This window comes from Medicago sativa, chromosome 6, assembly GCF_051527215.1.
Source record: "Medicago sativa cultivar Bolivia chromosome 6, Bolivia_mono, whole genome shotgun sequence".
Taxonomy (NCBI): Eukaryota; Viridiplantae; Streptophyta; class Magnoliopsida; order Fabales; family Fabaceae; genus Medicago; species Medicago sativa.
This window is the reverse complement of record NC_140754.1, coordinates 86,629,024-86,647,384: the sequence shown is the minus strand read 5'-3', so window position 1 is coordinate 86,647,384 and position 18,361 is coordinate 86,629,024. Positions and strand designations below refer to the sequence as shown.

Below are 18,361 nucleotides of genomic sequence, written 5' to 3'. Positions count from 1 at the left end.
TTTACTTAATTAACCCTATATAATATTTGGGTTAAATATATTTTTTATCTTTATAAATATACAACTTTTCGTTTTAGTCCTTCTAAATTTTTTCATCAACTTTTAGTCTTCAAAAGTGTCTCATCTTCACTTTTGATCTCTCTTTTTAAGCAAACTCTGCAAAATTCATATTTTTTAATAAAATTTTGTAGAAAAATTTATAATATTATAATAATCTCTAAAAAAAATTGATTTTTTTTTTAACAAAACACGAATTAAAATTTTCTATATATCAAGAATTACTTACACATGAATAGAAGGCAAGCGAACAACAAGCTGCACCGCTAGGCCATGTTAGATGGCAAAACTAATCCTCGTAAACACAACATTCATAGACCTACGAGACACGACATTTGTTTACACGATCCTTTGAACTCTATGTAGAAGGTCAACAACCTCTGGTGGTAGGAAATCAAAAGTGTCATATGCAACTATGATAAAAATAGAGACAAAAAATGGTGATTGGAAATTTTATAAAGACTAAAAGTTAACGAATTTTTTTTAAGAGATTAAAACGAAAAATTGATATATTTATATATAACAAAAACATATTTAACCTCTATTTAACCTTTGATATTTTCAGTAAGAAATCGATTGGTTAGAAACAGTGTATTACTACCTCCGTTCCTTTTTAATTGTCACATTTTGACATTTTACACAAATCAAGACAATCAATAAATGTTAATACTTTTGATACAATAATTTCAACTTTTACTACAATAACCTTATTTATTTAATATCTCATTACATATATTTATCTCTACAATAATAAATAAAGGTAATATTAGTAAAATTACATTTAATGTTGCATTGAACTATGTAAAACGGACATAGAAAAAAAAAAATTCTCGACACTTAAAAAGGAAGGAGGGAGTAGTATATTATAAAGACAAAAGCGTGTCCCTGCTGAATCTCTGAATACTCCACAATTAATCAAATCAACTCATTCACTCATCATGGCTTCCTTCAAAGTCACAGATCAATTCAAATACGACGTGTTTCTCAGCTTTAGAGGTGAGGATACTCGCTATGGATTCACCGGCAATCTCAAGAAAGCTCTAGATGACAAAGGAGTAAGAATTTTCATGGATGAGTACGAGCTTCAAAAAGGAGATGAAATCACTCCATCACTTCTCAAAGTAATTGAAGAGTCAACGATGGCTATTGTTGTGCTCTCTAAGAATTATGCTTCCTCCTCCTTTTGCTTACAAGAACTTTCAAAGATCCTTGACTCCATAAAAGATAAGGGTCGTTCTGTTTTCCCAGTATTTTATAAGGTGGATCCTTCCGTTGTACGAAAGTTAGAAAAGACTTATGGAGAAGCCATGGATAAACATAAGGCCAGCTCCAATCTTGATAAATGGAAGCTGTCTCTTCGTCAAGTTGCTGATTTGTCCGGCTTTCATTACAAGAAAGGGTATGTTATTGTTTTTCATTTCATATGTCGGTTTTTTTGTTGTTGTAATATTGTTGGGTCTTTTTTTTTAAGTAAAATAGAAATAAGATTAAAATAAAGAGGAAATACATGAGGTATGGACCTGACCCAGTAAATCTCAATGAAACAACCTTGAAGGGTAAAAGGCAAAACTTAAAACAGCAGCTACCACGGACAATCCAACGCACTCACGTGCGGACGCGAAACAGAATTGTAAAAGAACGTAGAGCTAGTGTTTAAAGCATCTGAATAAGCATATGAATCGTCTAACAACACAGAAGCGATTCAAGTTCTAACAGCTCCCTAAAGAGCAAGTCACAAACGCCCTTTGTTGGGTCTTCATTTGGTAGTGTTTTGTCGGGTCTAACAGTTGAATTGAAATAAAATAAACATAAGTAATTTTTTGATAGATAAAAATAAATGACAACAGTTATTCTTGGTTTTTGTAAAAAAAAAAAATCGTTATTCTTAGCTAAATAGTTATTAATATTCAGACTGTAAATTTTTTTTTATTAATATTCTAAAATTATAAATAATTTAAGATACTTATATCAATATAAAAAAATACTTAGAATAATGAGACCCAAGATTAATAGTTCAGATTAATTGAGTATAAGAATTATTTTTTTGAAGGAATTGAGTATAAGATTTTTTGATAATTTAGAGGTATTTATAAAGAGAGGACATGAGACAAAAAAAAAAACAAAGAGAGGACATGAGACAAAAAAAAAAAAAAAGACAAAGAGAGGACAATTTTAGTTATAGTAAATAGACTTGTGTGCACTTTTGACCCTGCATATATCGTAATTATGTGATTTTTAACTTTTTATCTTTTTTTTTTGTTTTATCTATTTTGAACGAACGATTTTGGCCCCTTACATTTTTCTCATTTAAGATTTGGTAGCTTATCTCATAATTTTCCTCCAAATTTACTTAGTGATGACATGATTTATTCACGTGACTTTCAACTCATGACTTTTTTTAAAAATAAAAAATAAAACTCCAAAAAATGCCAAAATGTTTGACACCCTAATTAAAAAGTTTGACTTGCTCTCAAGTGAACCAGCTGTTTTTTAATATTATTTTAAAGAAAAGTCACACGACTATGAGAGTTGATTGTTACTGTCATACCCCAATTTTTGACCTAAGATACCATTGACACGTGTCCTTTGACCTGATTAACTCTTTGACTTTTTCAGTGAAAAATTTGGCAGAGAGGTATTTTAAAATACCTCATGTCTGATTTCGAGTTAGACCCTTTTCTCTCATTTTTTTTTATTTTTAATTTCCATCTTTTATTTAAGTTTTAATTTTGTTTTATTTTAATTTAATCTAATCTTAACTTTTCAATTTTTTCCTTTAAATTAGTCTTCATCATTATTTTCATTTTTTAATTGTTGTAGGCGTAGTTTGTTTATCCACTTTAAGTTTTTTATTTTTTCTATTTTCATCTCATTGTTAATTTAATAAAAATCCAAAAAAATATGCATTTTTTATTTAGTGATAAGTCCAAATAGTGTGTTTAAAAAAGTAGTCCAGGTTCAATCTAAACAAGCTGTCACACGCACACACATATCCGGGGAATCCCCATCCCAATCCAGCAACAACTTTGCTTCTTCTCCTCCCCAAGCTACTGATTTCTTGCTTCATCTTAACAGACCCTAAACCAAATCCCTCACACTATATAACTAAACCTGCACAACACAACAAGGGGGGCCAATTTCAACGCATAAATTCGAGGCCACAAAATTCATCGCAACCTACAAAATTTTCACGAGCAGTACACCATAGAAAACCAATTCATCGGAACCCATTTTCAAACCAATTTCAATCCTCAAACCCAACGTGACTGTACATCAACAACACGAGCCTGTTCCACGCACACGGAAACGCATAACACAATTCACAAGCCAACACTGATTCATACATCTAATCTGCCAAAACCTCTTAAACCATAACTCTCAAAACGGACTCAAACGCATCTGTCAAAGCCTCTTTCAAACCAACAACATCACACAAACCATCATACAATCCGACCCCAAACGGTTTCGAATCCGACACATCCAAATTCGACACAACACCACTCGCAACCCAACAAACCGACACACGTACAGAAGGAGAAGGATCACGCAAACCACACACCACCAGCGAACCGGAATTCACGTGACAGTAGCAAGGGAGAGGAGATCGGAACCGCAACACAAAGGGGTAATCACGGTACAAAAGGAAGGGCAGCAAAGAAAGGTAGTAATTCTTAAACCTTGGGTTTGTCTCTTTAATTTCTAAAGTAAAAATTAGGATTAGAAAGAGGAGTAGAAATAAGGAATTGGGAATTAAGAAAAAAGAACACGTTTTCTGTTCTTGTAGTTTAGGAGAGAGACGAGAGAATGGGGAAGAGGAGAGATAAAACAACATTGAAAATGAATAAAAAAAACTCCCACAACCTGTTTATATGCTAACCCGAACCGGTTCCCCTAACCCGAACCGACCCATGACCTGCTCCTATAACCCAACCCGGTCTGCTACCCCTTTAGCCCAGTTTCAGCTTGCGCCCCTCCTGCATTCATATCTTTTTGCTACATCTTGTTTAAATACTCTCATGCTTTTCTTTCATTATTACATTTTATTTTGCTACATTTTTAGGTCATTTTATTTCTATTTGACATATTTCATTTTTTTTTAGTAGCATCTAAATTATCGCCATTCATTTTCCAATAATTACAATGCACATTAGAAAACCATTCATGCATTTTTATTTCAACTATATTTCATCGTATCTCATATTATTTTAGTTTACTTTTTGCATTTTTATTTCATTGTTAAGCATTTTTAAATTATTAGTTTGTATATTAGGCTTTGATATAAATCACTCATGCATATTAGTATAGTTTCATCATCTTAATTTATTTATTTTTGTCGGACTTTAGAATGTACATTAGGTTTAATGTAAATACATCTTTAGTTTAGGTTTACTACCATGCATGTTTTTTTTTATTTTTTCTCTTTTGCATTTAATTTATTAGACTAGGCTGCATACCTATCGTTCATTTATCCATTGCATGTTTGTTGATTTGTTATGTCATTTATTTTTATCATATAGAATTCATATTGCATATTAGGTTGAGATGCAAATAATTCACGCATTTCTTAGTTAATTTTAGCATTGCACATTTTAATTTAGTTTTTTAATTCATTGTATATAACTTAGAATGTAATTAGGCTTTAATGTAATTTATTTATTTTCTTGCACATAAATTAGAATGTAAATAGGCCTCAATGTAATTTATTTATTTTTATCGCAGACCGTAGAATGTACTAATAGGTTTTTTTGTAATAGCTTAGGTGCATGTGTGCGTGTGTGTGTATGATTTATCCTTATGCTCCTAGTTTAGGTTAGAGGTTCTTGTAGTGATCCAACGTCACTACAAGATACCTACGCTTTTATTTTCTTGCTCCGATAGTTTAAATCATTATTCAAAATAACAAAAAAACATGCAAATAGTTCAAAAACACAAAAACATTTTTTAAATAAACCTTGATCCTAAATCAAGTGACGTCTTTTTTCATTTTCTTTTCTTAATCAAATTTCAATCCATTTAATTTTATTTTGAGTAATTTTCTTTCAATATTAAAAAATACAAACAAATTCATTTTGCCACTTGGCTTTTCCATTTTAAAACCTTTTTCAAACTAATAAAAAATACACAACCAATCAAACGTCAGTTTTCTAACCCCGAACTACGAGGTTTTGATCCCTCACGGGTACGTAGGCAGAGGACACTCGTCCTTCCAAATCAATAAAATGTAGATAATTAGGTCTCCTTTTTCTTTTATCATTTCAAACTCTATTTTCAAAAGCAAGCAAGTTTATAGCACATTAATTGAATAAAACCAAGAGGTTCTCGTAGAGTACTACGAATATTTAGGGTGCTAATACCTTCCCTAAATATAACCAACCCCCGGACCCCCCAATTTAAATAAATTTTTTTCAAAGTCGTGAAATAATTAGTGAGTCAATAAGCTAATCAAATAGCCTTGATCTCCGAAAAATGACGCGACAGTTACGTCAATAAATGATATCACATCAACGAAAATTTTGGGAAAGAGATTGTGAAGTCATGGAAAGGACATAAGGGGACACAATTCCTAAACAAAAGCGGGGGCTAAAATCATACAATCGCGATAGATGGAGGGCAAAAAAACACAATTAATCCTAATATATAATTGGTGTTCAAAACAAAGACATGTGCACTTAAGTTACCTCTTTTCTCTTATTGGACAGGGATGGGTATGAGCATGAGTTTATTGGGAAGATTGTTGAACAAGTCTTAAGAAATATAAAACCTGTTCCCTTACCGGTTGGTGATTATCTAGTTGGACTAGAGCACCAAAAGCAACGCGTAACATCACTTTTGAATGTTGGGTCAGATGATACTGTCCACATGGTAGGGATCCATGGGATTGGTGGAATAGGGAAAACTACTCTTGCTCTAGAAGTTTATAATTCTATTGTGCATCAATTTCAAGGTTCTTGTTTTCTTGAAAAAGTCAGGGAAAATTCCGACAAAAATGGGTTGATATATCTCCAAAAGATCCTTCTGTCTCAAATTGCTGGAGAGAAGAACATGGAATATTTAACAAGTGTTGGACAAGGAATTTCAATATTACAACAAAGGCTCCACCAAAAGAAGGTTCTTTTGCTTCTAGACGATGTTGACAATTTGGAGCAATTAGAGGCCATTGCTGGAAGATCCGTTTGGTTTGGTTCAGGAAGTAGAGTCATCATTACGACTCGGGACAAAAGGTTGCTAACAAGGCATGAGGTTGAAAGAACATATGAGATGAAGGGATTGAATGATGAAGATGCTTTTGACTTGGTGGGGTGGAAAGCTTTAAAAAGCAAATATAGTCCAAGCTATAAAGATATTTTATTAGAACAAAAGTATGGAAGAGAATTAATAGATGTGAACGACAAAGTTTTATCAGCTTATGCGCTTGTTTTAAAACGTGTTGTTGCATATGCTTCTGGCCTTCCACTCGCTCTGGAAGTCATAGGTTCTCACTTTTTTAATAAGACAATAGAGGAATGTAAATGTGCACTAGATCGTTATGAAAGGGTTCCTGATAAAAGGATCCAAACGACACTACAACTGAGCTTTAATGCTTTGCAGGAAGAAGAGAAGTCTGTTTTTCTTGACATTGCTTGTTGCTTCAATGGATGGAAATTGACAAGGGTCGAAGAAATACTTCATGCTCATCATGGTGATACCATGAAAGATCACATTAATGTGTTAATGGAAAAATCTCTCATAAAAGTAAGTGAGTTTGGTAATGTGACATTACACGATTTGGTCGAGGATATGGGGAAAGAAATTGTTAGACAAGAATCCCCGGAAAATCCTGGAAAACGTAGTAGGTTATGGTCCTCTAAAGATATCATTCGAGTCTTAGAAGAAAATACAGTGAGTAATAATAATATGGATGGTTTTGATTTTCATTTTAACTTCGATTACTGTTGCTAATGCTTAAGTTACCCTTTTGGCTTTCTGCATTATTAATTGCATAAAGTTCTACCGTAATTTGGTTGATTAGTCCTTTTTTTTTTAATAGGGAACAAGTAAAATTGAAATCATACATTTTGACCGTTGGATTAGAGTAGAATGGAATGGAGAAGCTTTCAAGAAGATGGAAAATCTCAAAACCCTAATATTTAGTAATGATGTTTTTTTTCCAAAAATCCCAAACATCTTCCAAATAGCCTAAGAGTGTTGGAATGTCGCTATCGCAAGTATCCTTCATCTGATTTTCATGTGCAAGATGATAGATGCCATTTTTTCATTCACCCTCCATCAAATCCATTTGAGTGGAAGGCCTTTTTCACAAAGGCAAGTGTAACATATTTATATCTTTGATCTTATAATATTAATAATTCCGGTTTAATATTATTCATATATTTCTTATTTATTTGCATGTTTTTCTATTTTTTTATTTTTATGTTTTTGCAGAAGTTCAAGAATATGAGAGTTTTAAATCTTGGTCATTGTGAAGGTTTAGCTCAAATACCTGATATATCTGGTCTCCCAAATTTAGAAGAATTTTCAATTCAAAAAGGTGAGAAAGTAATTGCAATTGATAAATCGATTGGTTTTCTAGGTAAACTTAAAATCTTGAGATTTATAAGTTGCGCCGAAATCCGGAGTGTTCCACCTCTTAGTTTGGCTTCACTGGAAGAACTTGAATTTTCACATTGTTATAGTCTAGAAAGCTTTCCTCTCATGGTGAATAGATTTCTTGGAAAACTTAAAATCTTAAGGGTTATAAATTGCACCAAAATCAATATTATTCCATCTCTCATTTTACCTTCTCTAGAAGAACTTGATCTTTCAGATTGTACTGGTCTTGAGAGTTTTCCACCTGTGGTAGATGGGTTTGGTGATAAGCTTAAAACCATGAGTGTTAGAGGTTGCATCAATCTAAGGAGTATTCCACCTCTCATGTTAGCTTCTCTAGAAGAACTTGATCTTTCAGAATGTATTAGTCTTGAGAGCTTTCCAATAGTGGAGGATGGGTTTCTTGGAAAACTTAAAACCTTGCTTATTAACAATTGTCACAATCTCAAGAGTATTCCACCTCTCAAGTTGGATTCACTAGAAACACTTGACCTTTCACGTTGTTATAGTCTTGAGAGTTTTCCACTTGTGGTAGACGGGTTTCTTGGAAAACTTAAAACCCTGCTTCTTGAAAGCTGTCACAGTCTCAGGAGTATTCCACCTCTCAAGTTGGATTCGCTAGAAAAACTTGACCTTTCATATTGTTGTAGTCTCGAGAGTTTTCTATGTGTGGTGGATGGGTTGTTGGATAAACTTAAATTCTTGAATATTGAATGTTGCGTCATGCTTAGGAACATCCCATGGCTCAAGTTGTCTTCATTGGAACATTTTAATCTTTCATGTTGTTATAGTCTTGATCTTGAGAGTTTTCCAGAAATATTGGGAGAGATGAGAAATATACCTGGACTCCTCTTGGATGAAACTACCGTAGAAGAATTGTCGTTTCCATTTCAAAATCTTACTCAGCTTCAAACATTTCATCCATGTAACTGTGAATACGTTTACTTACCAAGTAGGATGTCAAAACTGGCTGAATTTACCATCCATAATGAAAGGATGTCAAAAGTGGCTGAATTTACCATCAAGAATGAAGAAAAAGTGTACGCAATCCAATCTGCGCATGTAAAGTATATCTGCATCAGGGACTGCAAACTTTCAGATGAATATCTGTCAATAAATCTCATGTTGTATGCTAATGTGAAAGAATTACACCTAACTAACATTCAATTCACGGTTCTTCCTAAATCTATTGAAAAATGTCATTTTTTATGGAAACTCATCTTGGATGATTGCAAGGATCTTCAGGAAATTCAAGGGAATCCTCCAAGCTTAAAAATGTTATCTGCACTAAACTGCATATCGTTGACTTCGTCATGCAAAAGCAAATTACTAAATCAGGTTTATGATTTATTTTGTTTTTATTTGTAATGTATTTGATACTCTTCTTGATATAGTTAAACTTACATTAATTATTTATGACTAATAGGAATTACATGAGGCTGGAAACACTTGGTTCCGTTTGCCACAGACAAAGTTTCCAGAGTGGTTCGACCACCAATGCGAGGCAGGATTGTCAATTTCTTTCTGGTTTCTTAATGAGTTTCCTGCCATAGCTCTCTGTGTTGTTTCTCCATTGACATGGTATCGTTCTCAACATTGTGTTAGAGTGGTCATCAACGGAGATACATTTTTCTATACACATGGTTCGAAGATTGGTGCAAAATCACAGGCGGACATGTATCATTTGCATCTTTTTCATATGCAAACAGAAAATTTCAATGATAATATAGATAAATCACTTTTAGAAAATAAGTGGAACCATGCAAAGGTTTACTTTGGATTCAAATTCCATAAAAGTGGAATCCATGTATTGAAAGAGAAAAGTAACATGAAGGATATTCGATTCAGCGACCCAGGGAGTTGATGCTAACATTGTGTTACACTCGGGATGTTGCAGTAAGTATATCATTCATTTTACCCAAATATCCTTCATTCTTTATGCGGATATATTGAATTTTTGCCTAGTTTTAATAATTGTGAAAAGCCCTCCTATCATATCACTAGAGAGCACATGCAAAAGATAATGGTGGAAGCTTTGATTGTGATGAATCGGTGAAAGATGCTTCAGATTTCAAGTGTAGGTAGAAGATTCTCCCCGCAGTTGATAAATCAAATGCATGTCCCGCTCCTGAGAAGAAGACTGTACCATTATTAGCCACCAATTTCAAAGATTCAAATACCCAGCTTTCAGAAAACTATGAACCCTAATTAAATTTAACATTTTCCAATTTTTATAGAAAATTTTGATTTTTGAACGTTTTGTAGAAAAAATGGGATTTATATATTTTTTTTGTACGACAGGTACAGAACTGTTGCTGATTTGTCTAGTGATATGAGTTGTTCGCTTAGATTGTTGCATCATGGTTGATGTTCTTGCTAAGAGGTGATTGTTATTTTTTATTCCCCGAAATGAATTATGGATGATAAAGATACTATCCATTTTAAGGTTGTATTTTGATATTTTCTGACTGAAGATGTGTCTGGTGTTCGTACCGTGTATATAATACCGACACATGTGGTTATATTGAATTATGTCATTTTCTCAGACATTGTCCGTGCTTCATAGGTTAAAATAATCTGTGTGTATGTGTTTGTATGTAAGTGCACCATATGCAAGTAAACTTTAGACTTAGTGTTGTCAAATATGGAGTGTATTGGCAGACATTTTAACAACTGCCATGGACAATTTGTGAAATATGGGGGTGCCACGACATTTTGTGTCGATTATGGCCGCTTTGAATACAGTGTTTTTTGGATTTCTGCAATCGATGATATTGTTTAGTGTATGTTTGGATTTATGATGAGTTTGACAGAATGATGTTGTGCCACCGTGATTTTGTACAAGTTACACGCTTTGAAGCTACTGCAAAATCATGGTGCCACCTTGATTTCGTCAAACTCACCGTGATTTTGTATAGATTAAGGAAGGGATTCTAGTTTTTTTTTTGTTTGTTTTCGGAATAACGGTGGTATGTTTTATTTCCAGAAGCTTCTCTTATGCTCATCCAGCGCAGATAAAGTATATACTTTCTGAAGGCATAGAAATTAAAAAGGTGGTTGTTGTTGATAAGAAGAGCTTATGTATGAAGCCGGATTTGAAGATCACCTTGGTAGTGGACAAGATCATACGCCATCATTTACTCCAAACAATTAATAGAATATTAAAATTATATTATTTTATGTATAATTTTTTTAAGATATATGTCAACATTTATGGCCAAAAAATCATTCCACAATTAATCTTTTATACCATTTTAATTGTTTCGGTTACTGGAGACAACATAAAAACTGATTATATAACTAAATATACATTTGAATGTGCAATATACGTTTTAACTTTACGAGTATTTCTATTCTTCAAAAAAAAAAAAAAAAACTTTACGAGTATTTCTAATAAATCGTTAATTTAGTGGAGGCAATCATCACTTACTTTTTAATAGAGACAAAACTAAAACGATTAAACTCTTGCTCATATTAAAAAATAGGTCTTTGTCTTTATGACACTTTTTAAGAATTCTAAATAAATCAATTATTTCAATGTATTTATTTAAAAAGTTTAATAATTTAATTTCCAATGCATTAAATGAACTCAGTTTCATAAAATCATACTATTTTAAACTTTTAAAGAGTACCCTTAGAGCATTAATTAACCTTTTCCTAAAAAATAATAGACTCTTCATTATTAGCTCCACTAGGAAAAGTGGTGGGTCTCCTCCCTTTTCTTTTGCTCTTGACAACTTTTTTGCTTTATCAATACTGGAAATTGCCGGGAAATTGCTCTTTCATGACTCCAAAGTAATTTAAGTTCACACTCTGCAATTTATATTTCATCACTACCAACAAAAGTGTGTCTTTCTCCCACATTTATCATTTGACTCTAGATACTCTAAACTCTGCAATTCATATTCATCAAACCAATTCATTCACTCATCATGGCTTCCCTCACAGATCAATTCAAGTACGATGTTTTTCTCAGCTTTCGAGGTGAGGATACTCGTTATGGTTTCACAAGCTATCTCAAGAAAGCTCTAGATGACAAAGGAGTTAGAACTTTCATGGATGACATGGAGCTTAAAAAAGGAGAAGAAATCACTCCATCACTTCTGAAGGCAATTGAAGACTCCAACATGGCCATAATTGTCCTCTCTAAGAATTATGCTTCTTCCTCCTTTTGCTTACAAGAACTTTCTCATATCCTTGATAAGATGAAAGATAAGCGTCGTTCCGTTTTGCCGGTATTTTATAAGGTGGATCCTTCTGATGTACGAAAGTTGAAAAGAAAATATGGTGAAGCAATGGAAAAACATAAGGCCAACTCAAATCTGGATAAATGGAAGGTGTGTCTTCACCAAGTAGCTGATTTGTCTGGATTTCACTACAAGAAGAAAGGGTATATTCCTATCTTTTGTTTTTTATTTAATTTGTCCATGGAAATAGTCACTACTTGAATTTAAAACAATAAACTCTCTAATAAATTATTTACACATGTCAGACAAACCCTTTAAAAATTATTTACCAACGTTGTCTTCTCATCGACAAAAAATTTAAATCCAGATCATGTGAGTTAATCTTTACCACTTACACCAACTACCATAGAAAAATAGAGTAAGATTAGTAAATCAAAGTAATCTTATATTTTAGATACGGATTCGATTTGAACTGATAGGTCATTGATTTTATCCCATAAAAGACTGAATGCTATGAAAGTGTCATTAGCATTCCTCTAGGAAAAAATTTATTGGTTCATTTGGTTGTGATTTTATACCTTAAACAAATTTGACAATAAAATAGTTATTTTGTTGATTTCATTAAAAAAGATAAGAAATTATATTATATTTGTTAAGGTTAAATATTGGTCCCTATAAATATATCTACTTTTCGTTTTAGTCCCTCTAAAAAATTTCTTCGACTTTTAGGTTCTATACAAATTTCAATAACTACTTTTGGTTCCTATTTTTAAGTCAACTCCTGTAAATTTTGTATTTTTTTAATGAAATGTGAAGAAATGTATATAATATTGTCAAAATCTTCAAAAAAAATTAATTTTTTTAACAAAATATTAATTTTTAACCGTAGAAAATAGAAAAACTCATATTTAATTCATGTTCAGTTAAAAATGTTTAATTTTTTTGAGAGATTATATTATAAATTATTCTGCAACATTTTAATCAAAAATATAAATTCTACATATGAGTTTATTTAAAAGGATGGGCCAAAAGTGAAGATGGATTTGGGGACTACAAGTTGAATAAAAATTTTAGATGGACTAAAACGAAAAGTTTGTATATTATAGGGACAAAAAATATATTTAACCTTATTTGTTTTATTGTTTTTTTGTCTCTGAAAGATTTTTTATATTGTTGATATCATTGAAAAAAATAAATATAGTTTGTTGCAATATGAAAGTGCAAAATACGTATTATATATACCTATAATTTTAATCAAAACCAATAATTTTAATCAACATTTCATAAAAAATATTGGTCATAATTTATCGCATTAGCGCAACAAAAAAAAGACGGCACTCGTGCCGTCTAAACGCTAATAGCGGTAAAGAGAATGATAAGAAACTAAACAAAGTTCTTTTTATTAAAACATCTTCGGTAATTATGTTTCTTAATTCATTTTTCGAAATCTCAAACGACAAACAAAGCATAGCACAATTTGAGCGATTTGCCCCGTTTTCCTCCTTTGTAATTTGGTAGTCTCCTTCCTCAGTTTCATCCAAATATATATTACTAGCATGGACACCCGTGCCAAGCACGGGCTAGAATGTCGTTATATTTGATGGAGGGAATATTGTGATGTATCAGGTGTTACTTAAAATTTTAGATGGAGTTTTGGTTGTATCATTATCACTTGTGTGGTTTCTCTTTATCCAAATTGTCGATCTACATCAACGTAGGCTCCCACAAAAAGCCCAACGGTGGTATCACATATGGATTCGACGTTGTGGGGGAGCGAGAGTTGTTCTTGGTGGTGGACTACAAACACAAAGATCCTAACACTTAATGGAGAGATGTTAATGTCTCAAGTGTGAGTTAAAATTCCGTATTGTATGCAAGAGTAGATGTGAGAAATGTAACACCCCGTTTTCCCAACTTAAAAATTTCATTAAAATTATCAGAGTTCATCAACATAACGGAGCATCACATACATCAATACATCATTTAACAACAAATATAATAATGGGAAAATACTATTTATTTAAGCAACCTGTCTTTATAAAATTCAATAATCAAATTCAGCGGAAATTTAGTTCGCAACGTCACATAAAATCTTGGCATAAAAGGCCACAACTTAACATCTCAAATAGTTTTCATAAAATGTTCAACATTTATTAAATAAAATACGTAACAAGGAAAACAATCATCAGACACCCCCATCCCGTTACGTATCAGAGCATCCTAGACGCACGAAGTGAGGAGTCTACTCACGAACACAGCTAGTCTTTATTACCTGCACATTACCCACGGTCGAGGCAACATATACGCAGAAGGGGTGAGATTTCACATTCATTAAAAACAAATAATAATTCATAAAAGATAACCAACAGCATATATCTAACATTAATATCATCATTTAATCATCATTTAACGAGGTTAAGTAATCCGCAACTTCATAGTTATTCAAGGGTAACATATTCATCTTAATTCACTCCATTTACATCATTATAATTAATGGGACAGCAACAACAGCATCAAAACAGCAACATCATCACAACATTCATCATTTATTTTTAGTTATGATGACTCTACAATGCAACAACAACATCAACAACAACTTAGACAACAACAACATGCATGTGGTACCACCAGGGCATTAAGCCCCCATCGCTAAGGTCATAATTGGACCGTCGGGCATTAAGCCCCCATCGCTAAGGTCATAAAAACCTGTTAGGCATTAAGCCCCCATCGCCGACTATGCAACAACCCGACTCTAAATGCAACAATCTTCATTTTTAATGTTAAATTAATTAACAAATGATCCACATCAGTTCATTACATCAAAACAGCATCACTGGAACATCGTAATTAGCAACATCATCTATAATATAAACATCAGAAACTAACTCATCAAAGGAACGGGCGAAAAGACACAATTTCGCACCACATCAGGTCTGTACTGCACTAACTCGCAGTTGCGAGCTAAACAACTCGCAATGGCGAGCTCAACGGGGAAGCTCGCAGTTGCGTACAACATTGCTCGCAGTTGCGAGCTAAGGGGTTACTCGCAGGTGCGAGTAGGATCGCTCGCAGCTGCGAGCGATGACAGAACAGGGTTCTGTCGCAGCTCCCATCTCTCATCTCAGCACACGAATTTCACTTCCCAGCCCTCTAAATTCATCACTAATCAACATCTAAACGTTTTCTATTACTAACTAACATCTGTCTACATCAACCTACATCAAAATCCACTTAATTCTTCCACTTTTAATGATTTTTGACCTAATCCAAATCCCTTAAACCTACAACAATTGACCACTTCTATGAATCAAAACTTGTTAATAATGAGAGTTAGTCTCACCCTTACCTTAGATTATGATTCTGAACTCCAACAACCGCGTTCTTCGTTCTTTAGGTTTCTCTCTGACTTCTCTTCTTTCTCTCTTCTTTTCTCTGTTGAACGCGTTCCTTATTTTCTCTCCCAATTACAGACTTTTATTCTTTCCCTAATTGCTCTTCTCACCACAACTTACTCTTTCCCCTAATAATTTAATTATTTCTACTAATAACAATATTTCTCCCCCACTTAAGAAAATACTTATATTATTAACATATCTTCTACCAATATATATATATATATATATAATAATTCACATAATATTCTAATAAAAAAAACCATAAATCACTTAAATATTAATTATGAAAAAGTGGGCGTTACAAGAAACATATAAGTGAAAGGACTCTTTCTTCAAAAAAAAAAAAAAGTGAAATGACTCATATACATAATGCCTTAAGACTTTGAAAGAAGATAGGATGTGAATCTCACTTCTGTGATTGATCTTAGCTTAATGTGATAATACAATCCATTGTAGGATCCTAGCCTAATGTGATGATTTGTTTCGTTATTTTTTGAGTGTCATTTGTTTAATTTTTCATCTTAAATTTTAGTTTTTGAATGTGATTAGCTTTCATGCACAAAAAAAAAAAATAATCTTTGTCATTTCAAATTCCTTCACTTATGGTATTTCATGGGATCTTGCAATGGAAAAATGTATATGTATGATGAGTTGACAAAATACATATTCGTTAGACATTTTAAATAGATGTACATATTTTCAATAAATCTAATATTTTGGTAGCATAATTGCCTAGTAATATTCAACTTCTTCAACAAATCCATAAAATCACCAACAATTCATTATGTTTTCTATGCTCTGACGAATAAAACGCACACTCCTTATTTTTTTTCTCTTTTCATTTCTATCAAGTTCAAATTCATTTTTAATCTTCTTTTCTTTTATAATTTACTTTATCTCTTCTCATGAAAGAAAGAAACAAACACCCCTCTATGAAACTGCTGCCAACCCACTTTTTTTTACCATGTCGTGTCTCTGACCTTATGTGATATCTCACCAGATCACATACATAATAGTCTCACACTTAAGGGAGAGATGTTTATGTTTCATATGTGAGTTAAACTTGTGTGCAATAATATACATTGAGTAACATATAAGCAAGAAGAACAATATATTTAATGTCTTAAGATTTTACGCAAAGATGTGATGTCAATCTCACTTGTGGAGTTTCTCATAGTCAAATGTGATGGTCCAACCCATTGTAGACTCCCTCAGAACTCTAAACATTATAGTGAGTTAAACTTGTGTGCAATAATATACATTGAGTAACGTATAAGCGAGAAGAACAATATACCTAATGTCTTAAGATTTTACGCGAAGATGTGCTGTCAATATCACTTGTGGAGTTTCTCATAGTCAAATGTGATGGTCCAACCCATTGTAGACTCCCTCAGAACTCTAAACATTAAATTTTTTTTTTTTAGTTTTTGAATTTCATTTGTTTAACTTTTTATATCAAGTATAAGTTTTTGGATGTCATTTGCTTTCATACAATTTTTTTATCCAATCAATATTATATCAAATACCTCCATATTTGGTCTTTGGGTGAACGAACATGCGAATGGAAAAATACAAATGTGTTATGCTGAATTGAAAAAGTACATGATTATTAAACATTTTATAAAGATGTGGCGTTTTTTTAACCGAGTCTATTTTTTGGTGCAATATTTACTCTTAAATTTCCAACACTTTTTAACTGACCCATAAAATTGTCAGTAACTCGCTATATTTCCGATACTTCCATGGACAAAACACACTATTTTTTTCCCTTATCATTTCTTTCATGTTCAAATTTCTTTTCATATTCTAATTTAATTTTATTGTTGCTAAATTTATTTCTCTCGTTTCATGAAAGATGGAACACAAACTTCCCTCCGCAAAAACACCATTAATCCATTTTTTTAACCATGTTGTGCCTTCGCCTAACCTTATTTGACTATCAACAAATTACAGACGCATTGAGTCTCACACTTTAGAGATATATGTTCCTGTGTAAATTGTGACTTAAAGTTCCACATTATTGGATGCCAAAGTAGACGTTGAGAAACATATAAGTAAGATGACCAATACACCTAATGCCTTAAGGTTTTGGATAATGATGTGATGTCAATCACAATTGTGTGGTTTCACTTAGCCTAATCAAAGTGAAAATAAACTTATTAAAACTGCTACTCGGTAGAATATTAGAACGGTTACTCAGTAGAACACTAAAATAATTGGTTTGAAACAATTCATGCACGAGCATTCCTTACAAGGTTATTATGTTTACACAATCTAGTCCTATCATATTTTTATTAAAAACATGAATGCACCTGATTTTAATTTGATGTCCATGTTAACCCCATTGTTTTGCTCCTATAGATGTTTAGGTTAAAAATCAGCTTTTTCTTTCAAATATTTCAGGCTATTGCCCTTTGAACCATTGATACTAATTTCATACTTGGTTTGTCACTTTGAGCAAACTCTTCCAATGTCCCATTTCATTGAGTTGTCAAGAAACCAAGAAAAACTTAGAGTTAGTCCAACTTTAGTCTCCAACATATAATATATCACTTTCAAATATAATACATTTCTATTATTTTTTATTGCATATGATTGGAATGTTGAAATTCATGGATTCATCATTTCTCATATGTGTAGATGTTTCATTTATTCTGATGGATGTTTTTGATAATGAATGTTTTTATAACTTATCCTATTTAATCGGTCAAACAAAGGAAACAATGATTTCTCTCCTATTTTATTTTTTTCTCATATAACATGCGAATCCGCTAAAATAGTCTTATTTATAGAACACAAATAAGCAAGTGAATGATCAAAATAATTAAGGACCACTAACCATAAATTCACTAATGGAGATTATATTGAATCAAGCGCCCATCTCTACTTGCATTGCAGTCAGTTTGGAAATGTTTGACAGCTTGTTCGTAATTGGCTAGGCGTTTCGGCTGTTGAGCGTGGGTTTTGGCTTTAATTTTGGTGGTTAGTTTTTATTGATTTCTATGGTATATCTTGGTTGGGTGATGTTTTTGTTGGTTTGTCGGATGCTGTCTTTGATGTATAATGTGTATGACTTTTCTTTTCGATGTTTCACCTATATACGACATCCTTTTCTATCTCTATTTCAGTCTCGTA

At 32.5% G+C, this 18,361-nt stretch overlaps 1 protein-coding gene and 1 pseudogene across 2 annotated transcripts; both read left to right on the top strand.

Moving 5' to 3' along the window:
* The first annotated feature begins 950 nt into the window (after positions 1–950).
* LOC146917762 (TMV resistance protein N-like) lies at positions 951–10,409 on the top strand (annotated as a pseudogene). The gene is made up of 6 exons (XR_015013491.1): positions 951–1,456; positions 5,757–6,936; positions 7,085–7,359; positions 7,480–8,982; positions 9,071–9,540; positions 9,946–10,409. The product of XR_015013491.1 is annotated as a TMV resistance protein N-like (transcript).
* A 1,064-nt stretch (positions 10,410–11,473) lies between these two features.
* Positions 11,474–14,282, top strand: LOC146917761 (toll/interleukin-1 receptor-like protein). Its single transcript, XM_085716593.1, has 2 exons — positions 11,474–12,034; positions 13,458–14,282. Exons 1-2 carry the CDS (start codon positions 11,577–11,579, stop codon positions 13,474–13,476), a joined length of 477 nt encoding a protein of 158 aa, XP_085572719.1. The 5' UTR covers positions 11,474–11,576; the 3' UTR covers positions 13,477–14,282.
* Positions 14,283–18,361: the final 4,079 nt, after the last annotated feature.